Here is a 20180-nt window from a genome sequence, read left to right as displayed (position 1 = left end):
GACTTTCCGGGCTGGATCATCCTCATCCATACGAATTAAATAACCCGCCCATCGTAACCTATTGAACCGGCTGACAGAATGTCATATATTAAGCCATTAAGCGTTATTTAATTGCTCGACCTGGTGGAATAAATCATAAAGTAAAAGACAGATGGGGGCGGAAATCTGAACTGCACTGTGGCATAGCTAAATGCATTATAACCATTTAATCAATAGGTCTGTTCTATCACAATCAAAAAATCTTTATTATAAGCTTAATTTCTCGTTTCGAAAGTTACATATGAGAATACAGCACTCATAGGAGTTTTTGAATACAAGTTCATAATTTATGACTACATAAATAATATAATTCTCGAGGAAACTTGAAATAAACTCGTCCAACAATTAATTCTATAATTAAATTAAGCGTATCTTAGTCCTACACTTTTTTATGAATTTTCAGAGACATTTTTCATAACTTTTATGTTTGCATTTTGCTTCGTAATTCTATAATTCTTGTTGAAAAAAGCGAAGTTCTATTGAAGGGTAAACCACAAACAAAATAAAGCAAACTTTGGGTTATTCTTTTTAAAAAAAAAAAAAAAAAACTAAACGAAATATCGACAATCTTAGAGAAATAGTGGGTAATACTACCGAATCCAAAGCTGTTCAAAACAAAACCGCAACTTCCCAATGTTTTCGCAAAGACATACTTGTTTTTGTCCATAGTTGCATGGTCGAATCCATAACTGCTACAATGTCAAAGATTCAGTACTGAAGCAGACTTCCCGCCCAGTGGAAGAGGCAGAAGCTGGTGTTGCTACCGAAGCCCCGGAAACCACCCGCCGTGCCCTCTTCATATCCCCTCTTAGACACCATGGGGAAGATGTTGGAGAGGATGATATACAACAGGCTGCTCCCATTCATCGAGCTTGCGGGTGGTCTTTCGGAGCGGCAATATGGGTGTCGGCGAGCCCGTTCTACGGTCGATGCAGTAGCAAAGGTCGTGGAATTGGCTCGAAATGCAATGGCCATGGGCAAATGCTGTGCTCTGGTGACGCTGGACGTCAAAAATGCTTTTAACTCAGCCAACTGGAGCTGGATTAAGGGCGCTTTGGCCAAACTGGGTGTTCCTAGCTACTTGGCTCGGCTCATCGAGAGTTACTTTTCGGACAGACTTCTCTAGTACGAGACGGACGACGGGCCGAAGGAGTACATTGTGACAGCAGGTGTGCCTCAAGGTTCGGTATTGGGACCGCTGCTGCGGAACATAATGTACGACGGAGTGCTTGGCCTTCGCGTGCCGGAGGAGACAACGCTGATTAGTTTTGCGGACGACCTGGCGGTAGTTGCAATTGCAAAGCATCCCGAGGACGTGGAGCTTTATGCAAATGAAGCCATTCATACCATCAAGTCATGGTTACGAATGGCCAAGCTGGACTTGGCGGACGAAAAGACGGAGACGGTCCTCATTACCAACCGTAGGAAGAACAACACGGTTACCATCCAGGTTGGTAATCGTGAGGTCGTCTCAAAATCGGTTGTCGGTGAGGTCGACCCTGCTATACGCGGCCCCTGTCTGGACGGGAGCGTTGAACCACGCTGTCAACCGGAGGAAGATAAGTTCGGCATACCGGCCAATTGCGCTAAGGGTGTGCAGCGCATTTAGGACGGCGTCGACGGAGGCAGTGTGTGTCATCGCAGGAATGATCCCTATAGATCTTCTAGCGGGCGAGGCACACTGGCTCTACGGAAAAAGGAAGGCAAATCCAGCCGAAGTGAATGCGGATTTCCGAAAAGCCATCAGAAGAGAGTTGGGTGGCAAGTGGCAACAACGATGGGATAACTCCGACAAGGGCAGGTGGACCCATACATTGATCCCGTGTATCGAGAAATGGGTCAACCGAAAGCACGGAGAATTGAATTACCACCTGGCACAGTTCCTTGCGGGACACGGTGGCTATAGGAAGTACTTGCATCGCTTCGAGTTGGACGAGTCTCCCAACTGTCCTGAATGCGGTGCTACACCCGAGGACCCGGAGCACGTTATGTTCCATTGTCCCAGATTTCTGCAGCAGAAAAGGAGGTTGAATAGCATCTTAGGGGCGGACATCGAGCCCTCGAACCTAGTGGAAGAGATGCTGAAGTCGGAGGAAAACTGGATGGCGGTAAATGAGGCAGTAGCCGTGGTGCAGACAAAACTCCTGGAGTTGGATCGAGCTCGGAAGGCGGCGCGACGGAGACGTGACATGGACGAGCTGGTATAGCGAACCAGAGCCTCCCCCGCGAAGTAATACTTCACGGTGGTCCCGCGGGTAGGGGCGGAAGAGTGGGGGTGCGAATCCCACACACTGCTGCAACCTGGCGCAGCAGCGTCTTTCTAAGATTTCCACCTCCATCCATAAAAAAAAAAGTACTGAAGCAGAAAGAAGTAGATTATGTATCATTTCGTCGCTAAGAAGGCTTTTTCGCTACGGTCGCTAAACAATTGGAACACCTCAATTGCACTCATATAGGTCAATAAAAGGTATAGCGCAATTTGAGTTCTTACGGATAGAGATAATTTAAACGAAACATTTTTTTCTCAATTTCCCGTAACTCGTAAAATGGTTTTCTCCCTTAAGTAAAATTTTCAAATGCTTATTTTGAAGTACTTGTTATTTTCTCATATGGCAGTTTACCATAATCCTCCAAGAAGATAGTCGTTAAGTTAGAATTGATTGAATGGTCAGTTCGAACACCAGCAATTTATTTCCAATGAGTCGCTACTATCTGCCGATTATTAGCGTACACAATGAGTAAATGTAATTATTTAAAGTACTTAAAAGTAATTCTTTTCTACATTATAATTAAAAGTTAGTTTTCAATTAAGGGTGAGGCCAAGATAAACAGTAGATGTCGACCATAATATACTCTTACCAATCAAGTCGAACGCATTCATTAACAACCCGAAAGACTTTCCTTACTCCATTTTCGAATTTTAGAATTGGAACAACTATATCATTCATCATATTATCGCGCAGAAGGAAGAGTATTCGTGGGGTTTTTTACTAGATATCGGAAATTAATAAATAAAGAGACGGGCATTAGTTATAAAATTGAGTTAATCATTCCCTTTTAGCGGCTCTATGAGGAATTTGAATTAGCTCGAACACGATATTGTCCATTAGCCTCGATAAGTATTTTCATTATCTTATGTAGCATACAAAGGGCTGTTCCAGACAAATTAGTTTTCTCTACTTCATTTTCAAGAAGAATATTATGTAGCGGGTAGCCAAGGAGCTGAGAAATGTTAAAAAATTCGTTTCCATACTTTCCGTTCCATACTCTAACGAGGATAGTATAAAGATTTTGGTATGGTTTGATATATTTTGTGAACCTATTATTGTATTGTGTCCGGAGGGCTCAGGGACGCTGGTGGTGGCAGCTAATGGTAGATTAGTGAGGAAAGCCGTCGAGAACTTCCCAACATCGAACATGTATGAAGAATGGTGTACTTCTGCATGGTTTGAACCAGACTGTCTGAGAGTCCGAGAGCATCAAGGGAAGCCGTGAGGGATTTAGGTACAATAAGTGTAGCTGGCAGTGTTATAAGGACTATAACCACTTTCTCGAGACGCCAAATTTCCTTGATTTCCTGAGCCAGTGGCTCATCGTTCATCTTTTTCTCCACGTATTTCCGTTCAATATTGCTATTATGGGGGATAGCAACATCAATATATACATAAAGTGACCCGCCTTATCAACTAACAGCACGTCAGGCATCAGTTAAAACTTGCCGGCCCCAATACATGCTGTAACCAAAACTATCGAGTACTGCCTGCGACTCGTATAGGTAAGCCGGACAGGTTCCCGTGATCAGCCCATGCATATATGCAAAGTTTTCATGAATCACCTTACACACAGTATTATGCCTGTTGGTGTATTGCACTGGCGCCACAAGAGTACAGCCAGAAATGAGATGGTCCAACGTCTCTAGCGCCGAACCACACATTCTACACAAGTCGTTTTTTCATTATGAGCCTTTTCGAATATTCCAATCCATTATAATGAGATATTATTCGAAAGAGTAATACTAAATGAAACCACCACAATCATATTACACTTTTAAGATTCTAAGAATCGTATTAAGTTGAATTTTTTTACTCATAATCGCGGGTGGCGAACACGCCATCCTGAATTGCACACATAAATCGTTTCGCCTCAGCAAAGAGCTCCCCAACATATACTCATCAGTTGGATAAATGGCTACCAAAGGCAATTCACGTGTTTACCGTGCATTGCCTTCGACTTCCATTCATCGATCCGCTCTAGGTCTGACTTCATCCCACTCAGAGGATTGAAAGATCGATCCTTCAAGTGGATTCAGCCCACAATCTGCCTAACAAACAGCCGCATCCAAGGGACTCCCGTGCTCTTTCTGTAAAAATAAGCGCCTAGCAGCGGTGATGTTGGTCCGCCATGTCAACCATGTCCCTGCCTCCCATGTCACAAGGTCGGTTCATTCACTCCATGGCAAAATTTATATGATGGATTTGAAATTTGGAGATAATAGTCCGTATCCTCCGGCCGCTGCACGTTGTCCAGGGCGGTCTTCCGAATGCATAAGCCAATGAAGGGATAGCGAACACGTTCAGTGCGCTTATTCTATTTTTCTCCAGAGATGCGATTTCGGCACCAAAATCACACGTCGCAGAAAATCAGACAGCAGAACATCCTTCAGATCACCAACTCGAGCATGGGTTCTTTGCAGAATTCCTAGGAATTAGTAGAAGTCTGTCTCGGCCATAGCTTCGATGTGCAGGTCACCAATACTGTATCCGGCATGCGGCTTTTAATGTCCTTTGCGGATGGCTATTCTAAATTCCATTCGAATATCAAATCGACTAAACATGTCTACTATTCGTAACAGACTTATAAGGTCGTCAATACCAGCAGCAGCTGTCAAAACCATTGCCTATTAACAACCTTGAAGTCGATAATGAGTTCGAAATCCTTTGACACAACTCAACAGGCCTAATGCTCCTCGGACAGAATGTTATTGGTCTCCAGGGGCCCATCGACCCTTCCACTAATAATGGACGTTATGAATTTGTAGAGGGTTGTTAAGCAAATGATCGGTCTTGGGTCCGCAGGGCCCTGCACCGCGTCTTTTTTAGGGACAATTTAGGTCATTCCCGCAATAGGGAAAGGTGGAAATTCCTCAGGCCGACTAATAGCCTGATTTATGCTATGTGCCAACCGACTGTGTACACTGGTAATTTTTTATGCCAGAAATTCTGCAACCGATCCAAAACAGGACCACTCTAGTTCTTCGAGCTGTTTATGATTCGGCGAACCTCTTCGTCGGTAAAATCCGCGAAATTCATGCCAGGCGTAGTGGCAGGACGGGTGCATTCAGCGATTATCCACTCTGTGTGCTTACCATGCGCGGATATCCCCCAAAGTCCATCGCAATATTTTTCGTTTCCGTCACAGAAAACTGTACTGTCGCTCGCTCTGTCTTGTATTCTCACTCTGTCGGGATTCTTTGAAAGATCTGAAAAACTCCGATGGTTCCTCGGGTACGTTGCATTCTGAGTGACTTTCCCCATACCGTCCGTAACCGACTGCATACGAGACTAAGTTTCTGCTTTGGTGTGTCCAGAATTTCAACTACGAATGTCTCGCGGGGGTAGCATAGTTCCTGTAAACTGGCTCCGCTGGCATTGCCAGTGCTGATTTGAATCAGCCTAGCAATATCCTGTCTTAGTGAGTCCCGCCGACGTTCCAGACGAATTTTCCATAATTGCGTCGCGACTATGGCTGATATGTCTCTACTGCAACTACAATCAATAATGTATTGTGGTGCAGTTGCGGCTGTCAGATTGCACGAACAGAGAATCCGCTTTCGCGTTATGGGTTTGAGTGACCGAAGGTGGATCTCTTCGGTCACTCATAGTCGCGACGCAATCTCATCATTGATTTCAGATGAAATTCTCGGAGTTCCTGGAGATGCATAGAGGCTAGGAATACCTGGTCTATGCAAAGAATCTATCTCCAAAAATTCTATAGACTCTCCTTGGAATTCGTCCCGAACCTCAACGGAGACTTCAAGCGGACGGTGAAGAAGGGTGCTTCGGGGTATACTAAGGCTGTTACTCGCAGTGCGGCGTGGTGTTGTTGATGCCACCGCTTCTATCCCATAGAATCTTGCTCACCAGTTTCTGGGTTGACCTCAAAACGAACACGTTCCGTAATGATGGCTGCAATTGTTTCCCTGTGAGTAATGAAGCGGTACTGGTCTGCGACTCGCTGTATAGACGCGTGCCCGTATTACGTGTTATTTGTAGGAGAGTATTTGTAGAGAATATTCTCCTTTGGCGAAAACGTGGATTGGTACCCACGATGGTACCTACACTACCAGACAATATCTCTACCTCCGCGTGGTGGTCGGCGGGATTTCTTTCTTAAGGACAAGCTGCAGACAGTGAAGAATGAAGAATGGCGGGTCTCCCGTGCCTGAAAACGGGACAAATTGTACTAACTGTCTTCCAGGTTGGAGGTTGGGTGCGGCTGACACGGAACACAACTTATTGGAAGCTGATGAAGGGAACAAATGGTTCCCCAAATATCGGTATTTGCAAGAATAAATATCTACACCAACGAAAAAGAAACAACAAGTTTTTTATTATTTAAAATAATTAATCGTTGGAAACACCGCATAATTACACTCAGATTATTAGAAGCGACAAAAGGAGCCTCGGACTGGATGGATATTACAATGTCGAATCCGGCAACGGAAACCGATGAACGATTTCCGCATTTTCACATGGAACGTACGCTCCCTGTACCAATATAAAACCGATGCAACAACGTTTCAAACGATGCGCTGGACAGGGAACCCTTTTCGGGAGAAGAGCCACTACACCATATATTATAGTGGTCGTCCGGTAAATCATGTGCTCAGAGTAGGTCATATTCAGCCAAAAAATGAAACCTGTTGTTATCGGCTTTGAAAACATGAATGAACGGTTGTGAATTCTGCGTTTGCGAGAAAAATTTCAAAATACAAGGCTCATAAACTTTCACGCCCTTACGAGGCAGTAGAACTAATTCTCGAAGCTTGTCCCAGATATGATATCTAAATCATACTAGGTATTCAGACGATACGTTGCCTCCCATAGCTTACATAAAAATACCAATGATAACAGACTGCGGATTATTCAGTTAGCAATATCGCACGAAATGATTGTTAGAAGACTTGGTGGGGATTATCCTCGAGACCATTCGACATCAACAACGGTCTAAGACAAGGAGATGCCTTATCGTGCACCCTTTTTAACTCGGCCCTGGAAAAAGTGATCCATCATGCCCAAGAAAATACAGGCTTTAACTGTTCCGTTCACAACGTCTCACCATAGGGCCAAAGCTCGTACTATACAAGACAATGTCTTGCAGGTCCTCAGGTATTCCTCGGGTTCTCAGTAAAGAAATTGCGAACTCTTAGCTGCGTTTGACAGAGGAGAATCCTCCAGAGAATTGTTGGCCCCATTAGATAAGGATGGACGATTCCGTAGCATACATAACGACGAAATCTTTGAGCGATACCATGACTATCTGGTTGTGGACAAAATTCGAGCCAATAGGTTGCGATGGGCGGGTCACTTTATCGATACAGGTGAGGATGATAAAACCGGGAAAGTCTACATTGGCAACGTCTACAGTATAAAAAAAAGATGTGGCATACCCTGTATCAGAAGGGACGATGGTCTCGGCCGACTGTTAAGGATATCGGATTGGTGGACCTCAGCGCAAAACTGGGATGTCTGGAGTCCCTTATTAAGGCAGACCTCGATCGGATACCGTTTATTGCCCCGTTGATGATGATTTTGCCTGGTATACTAACGTTTACCGCGTCTCATAAAACATCGATAAAGTAGGGTATCCCTTCAACAATTTGAGTTGACTTTTTAGTTTCTGATAAATTTAAAGAATCAAGAGGGTTTAAAATTAGCGAAATCTAATATAAAGACTATTGGAAGGTGAGATGACGAGTAATTAATATTGATATACAAATGACCCAAAAACTTAAAATAAAATATTCCATTGTGACCCCCCATTCATGTGAGCTTACTTTGTTGTAGTATTTACGAATTGATATGGGATGATGACATCATACACGTTGTAAAATGCACGAAATTCACAACAAATGGCAAAATTTCACCTTCTATAATAATAATCATTGGCGCAACAATCCATATTGAATCAGGGCCTTGAAGTGTGTTAGAGTACTTCATTCAAGACCGTAACGGTACACTACAGTAGACTGTAGGGGGCAATGTGGTCAGCATTGCGCTCGCCCGAGATTATTACCCTGATTTGACTCAGGTACTCATTCACAGCTGAATCGACTGGTATCCGACATCAAATCACGATACACATTCCACTACCACCAGTGAGATTTGAACCGTGACCTTCCATACGACAGCCTTGCGCAATCAGCTATCCGGACACATCAATTTGTTAATAATAGTTGGATTTCTTCGTCAAATTTGAGCAAATTGTGCTTTATGTCGTCCTTTATACAATTGCAAAATTTTGTAGTTCTAGCATGAACTTAATGGGGGTTTCCAGCTGAATTTCTAAAATATACTAATATGCTATTATTAGCTTTACAGACAGACCGATGGGCAGACATCGAATCGATTCTAATAAGATTTTGTTTCACACAAAACCTTAAAAAGGAAATATATGGTAATTAGTAAGTTTGTATAAATAAAGTGAGCCGTTTGGAAGTAATAAATTTCCGGACGCAAAAATTTAGTTTTTCTCTCCCAAAATTTTGCTGTTTAACCAAATTATTCTTGAATCCTCATTTTACTGCGATAACATTTTGTTAGCATCATCAAGTGTTCAACGTGCAGTAGTTCTAATAGGTAAAATGGAAACCCGCTCACTGAAAATTATCCCAAATACCTGAACCCAAAGACAAAAAATTATAAAAACCCATCATAACTACTAGATACACCACATGAACAATTTTCGTTAACTTTGATTCAGTGAAAGATACCATTAACAATTATAATTATAGTGATTGGGTTTTTTATGAGGGGTTCGTAACAGCAGTTGAAAAAGTAAAATAAGTAGAAAAAAAATTTGACTGCCATTTTAGGTGTTACTGTAACTTGCTAAAATCATCGTAACCTGAAACAAGTTTATTCAAGTTTATTTATTAGAAAAAATCCTAACTTCACTAAAAATATTTTATTTATTGACGAATGTCGTTTTACTCAAAAACGGACCTTTTATTTTCATAGTAAATGGAGGTGAATTGAAGTGTGAAGCATATTACCAACAATTATAGAATTCAGAAGCTTGGCAAAACGATTGACAGGCGAAGGGTATAAATCAAGTGCCGCTCGATTATTAGAAAATGTGCCACTTAATTGAAAAAGTAGGATGTGATTTCACAAGGACAGGGAACTTCCACATATTTTCAGGGATGTTGCTTCTTAACGACGAATATGAATGGTAAATAGGCCGTTATGAACCAGTACGATATCCTCTAAGATCGCCTGAATGAAATCCACTAGACTACTTCCTATAGTTATATTTGAAAGAGGTGGATTATAGGGTGACTCAGAGGTCTTTGGAGAAGTTTGTCCTAAAATTACTAATGTAAATGCACACATATCAAGCAGAATGTTATCAAAAGCAGTACGTAATTTATAAGGCGAAAGACATTAATAGACACATTCAGAATACAATTATCTTTGAATTTTAATTCATAAAAGTAGCGGCTAGGTCCTTTCTGTCCGTTAGGAGCAAATTTCTTCATTTCTATCCAAAATTCAGCGTTATTTTCCTATTTTTGGTTTGCCTTTGCAGGTTTGTAACTGCCACAAATTGAGTATTTAAAATAAAATGAACATGATTTTATTAGAAAACAAGGCGGGAAACCGGAACTTCGGTGCTGCAAGTATGAAAGGTTTTGTTTGTTTCTTGTGTAAGTATATTTGAGTGCATTTGTACACAGCCCGTAGTGTATATGCATTTACCATGTCACACTACTCAGTTTCTGTGATATTGATATTTAGTACTTTAGGTTGCAGTAAATATACAAGGTCAGAAAACTTTGAGCTACTGTAACTTTGTTATTAATAGTACGATTTTGATTAAGCTTGGGGATACCATGCTTCATAATATAGTCTACATTGCTCCAATGTAACTCTTGGATAAACTTAAGGCGATTTCCCCAAAAACATAGTAATATACTACTATTAACTTAATTTGAGCAGATATCAATATGGAGATTATTTTGAAACCTCGACACTGTATGGAGGCACCTTCATAATTTTTTTCAAATTTTTCCTTTTGGTAGTTTCTCAGAATGGGTCCATTAAAGAAATCATCACCTTCAACCCCCCCGCGTTGGTCGCCGTTTCAAGAAATATCAAAACTAACACTGGCATCGAAAACTACTAATCAGGAGCTTTCATTTTATACCCAACACGATTATATTCTGTGAAAAGATCTCAACGGAGAAAGATGTATCTTATTACCCCACCTCTCACCTTTCCACCAATTTTTCGTGTCCATCGCTTCTGAGGAAAATGCGTGTGGCAAACATTGAACCGATTTTAATAAGGTATTGTTTGACAAAAAAACGCTAAAAAGAAAGATTCACCTTTTTGCAAAAAGAAGAACACAATGTTCTTTTAAAATTCAAGAAAAATTGTGTTAAACCACACAATTTTGTGAGCGAAAAACAGAATCTTTGTGTTAGGAAATTTATTATTATACTTCCAAACGGCTCGCTTTATTTATACAAACATACGTTCCTATTTGAGACGAAAGTGTACGCTTCGATCTGGCGTTTATTTCAATAGCCTAACTAGCATAGTCGGGTTATTGCGATTTTATTATTTTAAAAATGAATCTTATTTTAACAAATCAAGATACGGTATATTTTTTGCTTAGAATTACATAAGGAATCACCTGGGATATCGTTTGTCCGATTGTTTTGAAACACCCTGTATTTATATATCTGCATCTGAAGCAGAATAATAAAACGTGAACGCTTCTCGAAATGGTCCAAGGGACCATTGAAGCACATCATTAGGAACTGTCACGAGATGGCAGCATTCTAAAGAAAAAATTGTCAAGACAATTTCTGGATACATCAGCAAACCAAAAAACGGTCTCAATGCAGACAAACTTGTTCATATATTTTGACTTTCACCGACTTATTCATCGATAATTTTTGCATCGAGTTACTGGCGTCTACGACAAGGTCTTGGAGTTTCTGCCAAATGGCCCTCATCCAACTAAAGAGGGAAATGTGAGCAACTGGTTGTTGGTCCTTACTGCATAAAAGCTTCTCAACCACTATAAAGCAGATTTTGGTAAAAAGGTTAGTCCTAGAAAATGGCTTCTATTCGCGCGGTTTGGACCAAGCAGACATTCTGCTCAGCAAACTAAACGCAGCCTCAGCATGCAAGCCAAGAGCCAAATATTGCAACAATATTCGTTTCGAAAAAGACAAATTACATTGAAATAATAAAAACTTGTTTCTTTTTCGTTGGTGTGGGTATTTATTCTTGCAAATACCGATATTTCGGGAACCACTTGTTCCCTTCATCAGTGCAAACAAGTTCTTGAACCCAACTTGTTTGCACTGATGAAGGGAACAAGTGGTTCCCGAAATATCGGTATTTGCAAGAATAAATACCCACAAAAACGAAAAAGAAACAACAAGTTTTTATTATTTCAATTAATTAATCGTTGGAAACACCGCATAATTTCACTCTGACAAATTACATGTTCATTCCACCTGTCAGCGCAACTCCAGTCGAGGAGGCAATAAAACGAATGAAATCGGGGAAGCCACGGGACCTGACGAAAAAGAAAGGTAGTCCAGCAGAATGTTCAAATTACCGTCCAATACGGTTACTTTCCCATACCACGAAGACGCATTCTTGACAACCGTATTCACGAAATTGTGAAATAACCGTAAATTAAGCCGGATTTGCCCAAAAGTGCAGAACGACTGACGCAATACACGCTGCGCGGTTACTCATGAAGAAACACCTTGAGAAGAATCGCCCTCTTTACATTGCATTTCTGGATCTAGAGAAAGCATTTGACCGTGTGTCACACGAACACATCTGGTATGCTTTACGAAAACACAGTGCCAGAAGAATTCGCACGCTGGATTCAATTGCTCTACCACGATCCCAAAAGTAAAGTTCGAAGTATGCCCGCTTCGTGTTTCTGTTGGTGTTCATCAAGGAAGCGCCCTCTCATCGCTCCGCTTTGTCCTTGTTATGGACACCGTCACACGGGATATCCAACGTCCAGCGTCCTACACACTGCTTTATGCAGATGATGTTCTCCTAGCACAATCACAGTCAGTGGCAGTAATCTGCCCAGAGCTGAGCGATTTAAATACCTCGGGTCAAGTTATCAGCTAATGGAGAACTGCGTTATCAAAATTGCTTAATGCATTAACGCAACCTTGATGAAGGCATTCCACAACTGGTGTTCTTTGTGATTAACGTATCAACGAACGTCTTAAATCAAAAATTTAACGCAATGTCATCCGTCCGGTCGACCTCAATGGTTCTGAGTGTTGGCCAAAAATAAAAGATAATAAACGGCGTCTTGCGGTAATGGAGACGCAGATCTTGCGTTGGACTAGTGGCGTGACACGTTTTGATCACATCCGAAATGAGAATATCCGCGATCGTTATGAGGTTGCACCGATCGTGGAAAAATTGCGAGAGAGGCGTCTTCGATGGTATGGTCACGCTATTCGTGCTAACGAGAATTCACTTGCCAAGATTTGTCTAAACATCGAAGTCGATGGTAAGCGACCAAAAGGAAACAACGGTGGCTTGATACGCTGGATGGGGATTTAAAAGCCTCGAGATTGCACCCAGATCAGGCATTCGATGGAGCCAAATGCTATTACCGATCACAACGAGCCGACCACGCTTGTAAACGGGACACAGGCTGAAGAAAAAGAAGATATGCTCATTCTCTTAATCTAAGTTCGTGAACCGCAACGTTTGGAAGTTCCAATAGGATTTCTAGTCTGTAAGTTATGCATTACGATTTCTATAAAATTGGGAGGATGGGATGGTTTACATAGATTTTCATCCACCAATTCCGGTCGCATAGGCATATTATGCCTAGCATAACAGACGGACAAAAAATTCGTTACTCCACCTCTCGCACTGTGTATGTTATCCTAAATCCTAAAGTTATTGATAATTACTATTGTTCGCATCCTCCTCAACAACTAGCTGATACAGCATCAAATTCTTCGCATCGCGTCCTTCCTGCTCGAGCACCTTTTTCATTTCCATTTCCGCAGATGAGCATCTAAAACAGGGAAATGAAATCATTATTCAAGTAATCGATTTGTTCGCCGCCTGTCTTGCTAAAGCCTATCCAAAATTCAGCAACTTCCGCAACAATGAATCTACCAAGTGAGTCACAATAAGATGCTAATTCGCGGCAGCACTCAAAATCGTTTTGTTTTCTACCAGGTGGGTGCTGTGCGAGGGCGCATCGGGTACAAATTTTTCACGCCATAAAAAAACAACGAAATGACTGAATGCCGGAATTGACTCGAATCGCAACTAGAACTCACCTGGAGCTTTGGACGGTAGAATGAATATTTCGTGTAGTGTGCGGTAAGCAAATGGCCAATTTGCAATGAAAATACTTTGGATTTCTTAAGATGAAATCATGGGAAAATTTGATACCAGACAAACTGTCTTCTCGCTACCTTGCTTTTTATAAATAAAACGCAGCTGTGAGAAATGTCAAAATAAGTATTATTGAGAGAAGTTAGGAATGTATGTGAACGCCGAGCTGATGGTTCAAATGTATGGATAGGGCGGCAAATTGCTTGATGGGCGGGAATAGGTTTTAAATATTAACCGATGTGAAATGCCATTGGGAGATTCTTTCAGGTAGGTAAAAATAATTCGAAATCTAGGTGGTAAACGAAAAAAAGCTACCAAAGCTACCATTTATAATACGAAACCATCAAAAGACAATGAATAGTGCTTGCAGTAATGGAGACGAAGATGTTGTTGGACTAGTGGCGTGACACTTTTGATCACATCCGAAATGAAGATATCCGCGATCGTTATGGGGTTGCACCGATGGTGGAAAAATTGCGATAGTCGTCTTCCATGGTATGGTCACGCAATTCGTGCGTGATTGGTCCGAACAGCGTAGTCGATGGTAAACGACCAAAAGGCTGGCCGAAACAACGGTGACTTGATACGCTGGATAGGGATTTAAAAGCCGCGAGGTTGCACCCAAATCAGGCATTCAATGGAACCAAATGGCGAAACCGATCACGACGAGCCGACCCCGCTTGTGAACTGGACAAAAGCTGAAGAAAAAGAAGAATCAAAAATATTAGTTTAAAGACAACGATCAATTCCAACTACATTAGATCTACTAACTGGGTGTAGTTTTTAAATCTGTTACAGGTTATAGGAAGAAGAACATCTAAACGTGTGAAATAACAATTTAACAATAATATTTGGAACAGTACAACATCGTCTCCTTTTTCTAGAATGCCTTCACTTCGCCAGTAGTCCTTCACTGAGTAGCTCCCTCTTCTTTTTTTAGCAATGCGTTTTTCGTCATGGATCTTTTTGCAACGATAGAAGTCATGCACCAATTCCTAGAGTGTCCGGTCGATACATGGAATGATGACGTACTCGTAGGCGTTTACTCTTTGATTGGTAATCTTGATGAATTCATCTAGAGTCACGAATAAAGTTTCCAGCGAGGCCAATCCAAAGAGAAATTTTACAATTTCTTCAACTTCTTCGAAGCTTGGGGCCTTCACCTTTTAAAGGTTTGCCGATTAGTTAGCTGAAATTACTCACTCAACATATATAGTATATCAAAAATTAAAATTCTTTGACGCGTTTGGCCTCTGTGGGTGTCTGGTTTGGATCATAGCTTTGAGTTTGAGAACCGGGCTAATCGAAATTAGGAGAATCGCCGTGCCGTCACCCCAGCCCTATTCTGGGAGGGACTTAGGTCTACGATTCTTATCAGATTCCTCACAAAACGTCTCCTAAACCTATCTTTTTGTTTTCCTGAAAATCTTTGAGTTGATTTTGCTCTAAGAAAGGAAAGCTTCAGTCCGTCTTAGTAAATTTCCCCCATTATATTGGAAGCAACAGGGGGTGAACGTTTAGGTTGAAGTGGGCCGAAACAAGGCGGAATAAAGGAATCCGTTCAGAGCTAATCCTTCTCCATCCTTCCCGAGCACGTTAAATTTTTTCTGATTGTGTCCCCTCTCTTATTAGGTAATTTGGCAGTTTAGCTCCTTTGGGATTGGAATTTTCGGTGCTATCAATTCGCCTCGAGACGTTACGTTAGAGTGTTAGAGAGTGGGTTTAGTTTTTTTGACTATTAAGTCAAGGTACGTGATAAAATCTCTATGTCCTGACAGGGAGGTAATATTTGAGAACCAAAAACTTCAGCCCCTCATATTATTTTGCGCAGTGGGTGTTCACGATCTTTGTGAGGTTAGTTAAGATAAATGCATTTCCAGATTTTAGACAGGGAAACGAAAACGAATTTAGCCCTGTTAATGTGTAGGACAGAAATCACGCTTTCTAGATATACAAATTGATCGACGCCTTTGATGCTCTGCCCAATAATGGAGATACGGAGAATGCGATGACCCGTAAGACTGAGAACCTTGGTTTTATTAGTGTTTATCTTCAGTCCAAATCTACTTCACTCTCTTTACAAATCCAGAGCCATTTGGCCAAGGATCAAGGTCCCGGAGAGAGAACAAACAGATGTCATCAGCGTAGTCGAGGTGTTTGAAGAAAGATGCCATCGCCCATTGAATTCCTCCGATACCAATCAGTGGCAGATGCAGTACTCCATATCAAAAGCTTTTTCGAAATCGATGAAGAGCAGGCGCAATTAAATCTAAATTTCTTGCACTGCTCCAAAATGACCCGTAGGCTGTTGATATGGTCAATACAGGAGGATCCGGAGCGGAAACTGACCTGCTCTCCCTCGATCTAGCTTTCGGGATGTTACTTAATGCGTTCCAGGATTATTTTAGCCATTATATTTGCGACGGCCGGGAACATGCAGATACCCCTCCAATCGTCACATGCAGAACGGGTCCCCTCCATTAGGATCTCAACGATCATCCTATCTTCCACTCTCTGGAAAAGGTCTCGGATTCCCAAGATTTCCTTACGAGTTGAAGTAGTAGATTTGCAGTAACAGCAGGTGCAGTGATAAATAACGCTGCGGGGAGATCATCAAGCCCAGCGATCTTACACCGTTTGAGTGGTGGTGGTTTGATGGTCGAAATGATTTCTTTTTCGCTTGGAGGAACAGTTCGCATTCGTTTGTTACGATGACTAGCTATTTGATACACAATAGAAGGTACCTTGCCGAATGGAATAGGTTAAGAACCGTGATGAAGTGATCTTTCTATCCCTTCAGTTGTTCATCATCGTGGATGAGAAATCGACCATTAACGTGTTTCACAGAACCATCGAAAGATTTGCGACCACATGCAAGCTCTTTCGGGTTGTTGTATACGGTTCTGAAATCATTCCACTCTTCGACATCTTCCGCTCCCCTGACCAGTGCAATGGCAAATTCTCTCTTCCCAAGAAGACATTTCATTTGGTATCGGAGTTCGGACGCGTTACGTGCGCCATCACTCGCAGTGATCAGTAGAGCGGTCAACCCCTTCTTCTTCTTTTTCTTCAGCCTTTGTCCCGTTCACAAGCGGGGTCGGCTCATCGTGATCGGTTTCCCCATTTGGCTCTATCGAATGCCTGATCTGGGTGCAATCTCGAGGCTTTTAAATCCCCATCCAGCGTATCAAGCCACCGTTGTTTCGGCCTGCCTTTTGGTCGCTTACCATCGACTTCGATGCTCAGATCAATTTTGGCGAGTGAATTCTCGTTGGCACGAATTGCGTGACCATACCATCGAAGACGTCTCTCTCGCAACTTTTCCACGATCGGTGCAACCCCATAACGACCGCGGATATCCTTATTTCGGATGCTATCAAAACGTGTCCCGCCACTAGTCCAACGTAACATCTTTGTCTCCATTACCGCAAGACGCCGTTCATTGTCTTTTATATTTGGCCAACACTCGGAACTATAGAGGACAGCAGGACGGACAACATTGCGTTAAATTTTAGATTTGAGACGTTCACGATTTCGCAGTGCACAAAATCTTACGACGCCACTTTGGGACGTGGCCGACGGCCTGTGTAGCGCCCGAGAAACCACCACCACTGTCAAGCGACTGCTTGCTGCTGTTATATCAGCGGTCGATGTGGAACTTAGGGGGCTGCCACCCCCCAAACCTGCGAGAAGTGGTGGACGCAACACGCAAGCGAAGATAAGATACCATCGGATGGTTATTCCCCTCGAGGCCGATGGCAGTACCTCTCTTGTTACGCAAATCCAGGGGACAACTCCTAAATCTGCCAGTGATCGCGAAGTGGTCGATCTGATTGCTCGTATGGTGTGTTGAGACCCAACTGGCTTTATAGCAGGCTCTCTGTTCAAACAATGTGCCACCAATAACAAGGCGGTGGAAGTTGCAGAAATGCGCGAACCTCCCACCATAGTTACGGTCACCAAAATCGTGTTTCCTCATCACATGTCCGAACAAGGTGTTTTCAGATCCCACATTGGTATTCACCTTTAGGAGGCCTCCTCTAAACTGCGCTTAATTGTTCGTAGAAAATATCCTTTTCCACTATATCGGAAGTCTCCGTTTGCCCGTATTATTGTACAATTATGATGCTCCTTAATCTGGACCGGAATGTTGTAGTTAGAATATGTCCGAAACCCACCAACATGACACCGGATACGCGTCTGAGAACACATGGCTTTCCAGAGTGCGAAAGCACATTGCTTCAAGAGGGAGTGGAGTACTCTCCAGTTGGAGGACGCGAGCATTGTGAGGAATCTTACTGCCGTTGTCGAGGAGCATGTGCAAATTCCAGAAGCCAATCAGAGTTCGTTTTCGATAGGCAAATGATAAGGAAATGGCAAACGAAAATGGAAGAAAATAAAAAACTCATTTAAAGAGTACATGGGGCTGTATATTGCCAAGGCTGGCTTCAGAAATTCCAATGACGGGAATATTTCAGGAGGACTTCTTCGAATCCACTTTGACTTTGAGAAATCAGGTTGTGGCCGAGATACGAATTTTGGAGGCCTCACCAGATTCATGCTCCTCCACGGAGAAATCTGTGGAAGATAGGCTCTCCACTTCAGTGGAGAACCTACACCCGGTGTCTACTGCGCGGTCAGCTAAAAACGATAGTACAGCCACTCTCTTAATGAGAGGAACTGGAAATCTGACCGAAAGGCTGCGTTCTGATGTTAAAATTGATAGAGACAACCATGGTGAGGCAGTGGAATCGGAAACGGTTTCATGGCTATGAATCTAAGAAACGAAGAGAAACGGTTGAGGGAACTATATTGGGCGGGCCTACCAGGGATGGAGCAGTCCAGGGTGCTTATTGGGGCATACGAACCCATGCGTACAAAGGATTGCTTAAACCTCACCAAAAAGAACCTCCGGTCGAGGCATCTGGGAGAACACTTTATACCAGATGCAAAGCTGAAACATCTGGAAGTGGGGAACAGTTGCGGTGCGAACGCTCAGCAGATTTGTTGGGGAAACAAGAAATGCACTGCTAGAGGAGAGAAGCTGTTTGATTTTATCACTTCAGCTGGTCTGATGACGTTCATGGGGCCAAGAAGAACTGAAGTCATTGACTTAAAAATCTTCACTTCAAAAGTTGTTAGAGTTGATTAGAGACTGGCAAGTGCTAGTTGAAACCTCACTTTCAGTGGAGTCCCCTAGAAAACTAAAGACTCCTTTGGTGATAGAAGATCAATTGAAAACTCTGAATCGCACACTTTCCCGAGGCCAAGATGGTAAAACAGTTTCATGGTGAAAGCGAGAACTGAAAATACTCAGGAAATCAACCAGAAGACATCTAAATTGTGCTTGCAAAGGCAATAAGAATGAAGGCTGGTTAAACTTCCGGAACTCACAGTGAATGAATATGAATATAAAAGGCTCATAAAAAGTTCGAAATGAGACTCTTTTAGAGAATACTGTGAACTGGAAAGTGAAAGAGAGACTTCCAGGCTGTGCAGAGTCTTTAATGGGTGAGGTGAGGCGGCCAAGTTGGATGTTCTTTGAAAACCGGATGGTACTTTCACGAACTCCAGAATGGAGTCTATACAGACTCACTTGGAAGTGCACCACCCGGGAGAACATATCTCAGAAATGGGGGAAAGAGAATTGGCGGTTTTTGCAAACACGAAAGTATTGCAAAAGGATTTGGGGCACTGTGCGAAAAGGCGAGAGTGCTATAGTATCGTTTGAACACTTCAAAGCACCTGGCATAGATGGCATCTACCCAGCCATGCTAAAGGAGGGTATAGAGCACTTAGACCAACTTCTAAGAAATACTTTTCGAGAATGTCTTTCTCTGGGCTACGTGTCTTCCTCTTGGTAGAAGGTTAAGGTGGTCTTCATACCTAAGCCTGGGAAAGATAACTACTCAAACCCAAAGAACTTAAAGCAAATCAGCTTAACTTAGTTTCCACCGAAATGTCTGGAGAAACTGTTTGAGGGTTACTTTCACAAGAAGGCGCTAAGGTCGTATCCATTAAATGAAAACCAACATGCTTACCAACGTGGAAAGTCTTGTTAGTCTGCTCTTCACTCCCTCGGAACAGTTGGTGCTTCAGGCATGGACTTTCAATGGTATTATTTACAAAAAGGAGGAAACTGATTGGTCTTTGCATTCCAGAGATGAGGCATACCGCAGAAGTGAAATATCTGGGAGTTATTCTAGACAAAAAGCTTCTTTGGAACAAACATGTAGACGTAAAGATGAAACAAACTCTCACAGTTTATGGGCTGCGTAGGCGGACCTTTGCCTCGACCTGGAGACTTAGGCTTTAGGTAGTAATATGGATGTATGTTGCTATCATTAGGCCGCTGTTCACTTATGTAGCCGTAATGTGCTGGGTTCAGATGAAACAACAGAGTTTTCGCTGTAAACTAGCTACGCTGCAAAGAACTGTGTGTATTACCGGTGCTATGAGCATGACATCCGGGGCAGGTTCTCCCTCCCTACTCAATCTGCAGCC

At 42.4% G+C, this 20180-nt stretch overlaps 1 protein-coding gene across 1 annotated transcript in view; it reads right to left on the bottom strand.

The window, feature by feature from the left end:
• The window catches only part of LOC119654822 (S phase cyclin A-associated protein in the endoplasmic reticulum), a 127147-nt gene extending 113368 nt beyond the window's left edge, over positions 1–13779 (bottom strand). The window contains exons 1-2 of the mRNA XM_038060383.1: positions 13619–13779; positions 13241–13347 (exon numbers count right to left, since the gene is read on the bottom strand). Of these exons, the coding sequence (XP_037916311.1) occupies positions 13241–13331 (91 nt within the window). The 5' untranslated portion in view covers positions 13332–13347; positions 13619–13779. The remainder of the gene's footprint in view (positions 1–13240; positions 13348–13618) is intronic.
• Between the last annotated feature and the right edge of the window lie 6401 nt (positions 13780–20180).

This window comes from Hermetia illucens, chromosome 4, assembly GCF_905115235.1.
Source record: "Hermetia illucens chromosome 4, iHerIll2.2.curated.20191125, whole genome shotgun sequence".
Lineage (NCBI taxonomy): Eukaryota > Metazoa > Arthropoda > Insecta > Diptera > Stratiomyidae > Hermetia > Hermetia illucens.
This window is presented reverse-complemented; position numbering and strand designations above follow the sequence as displayed.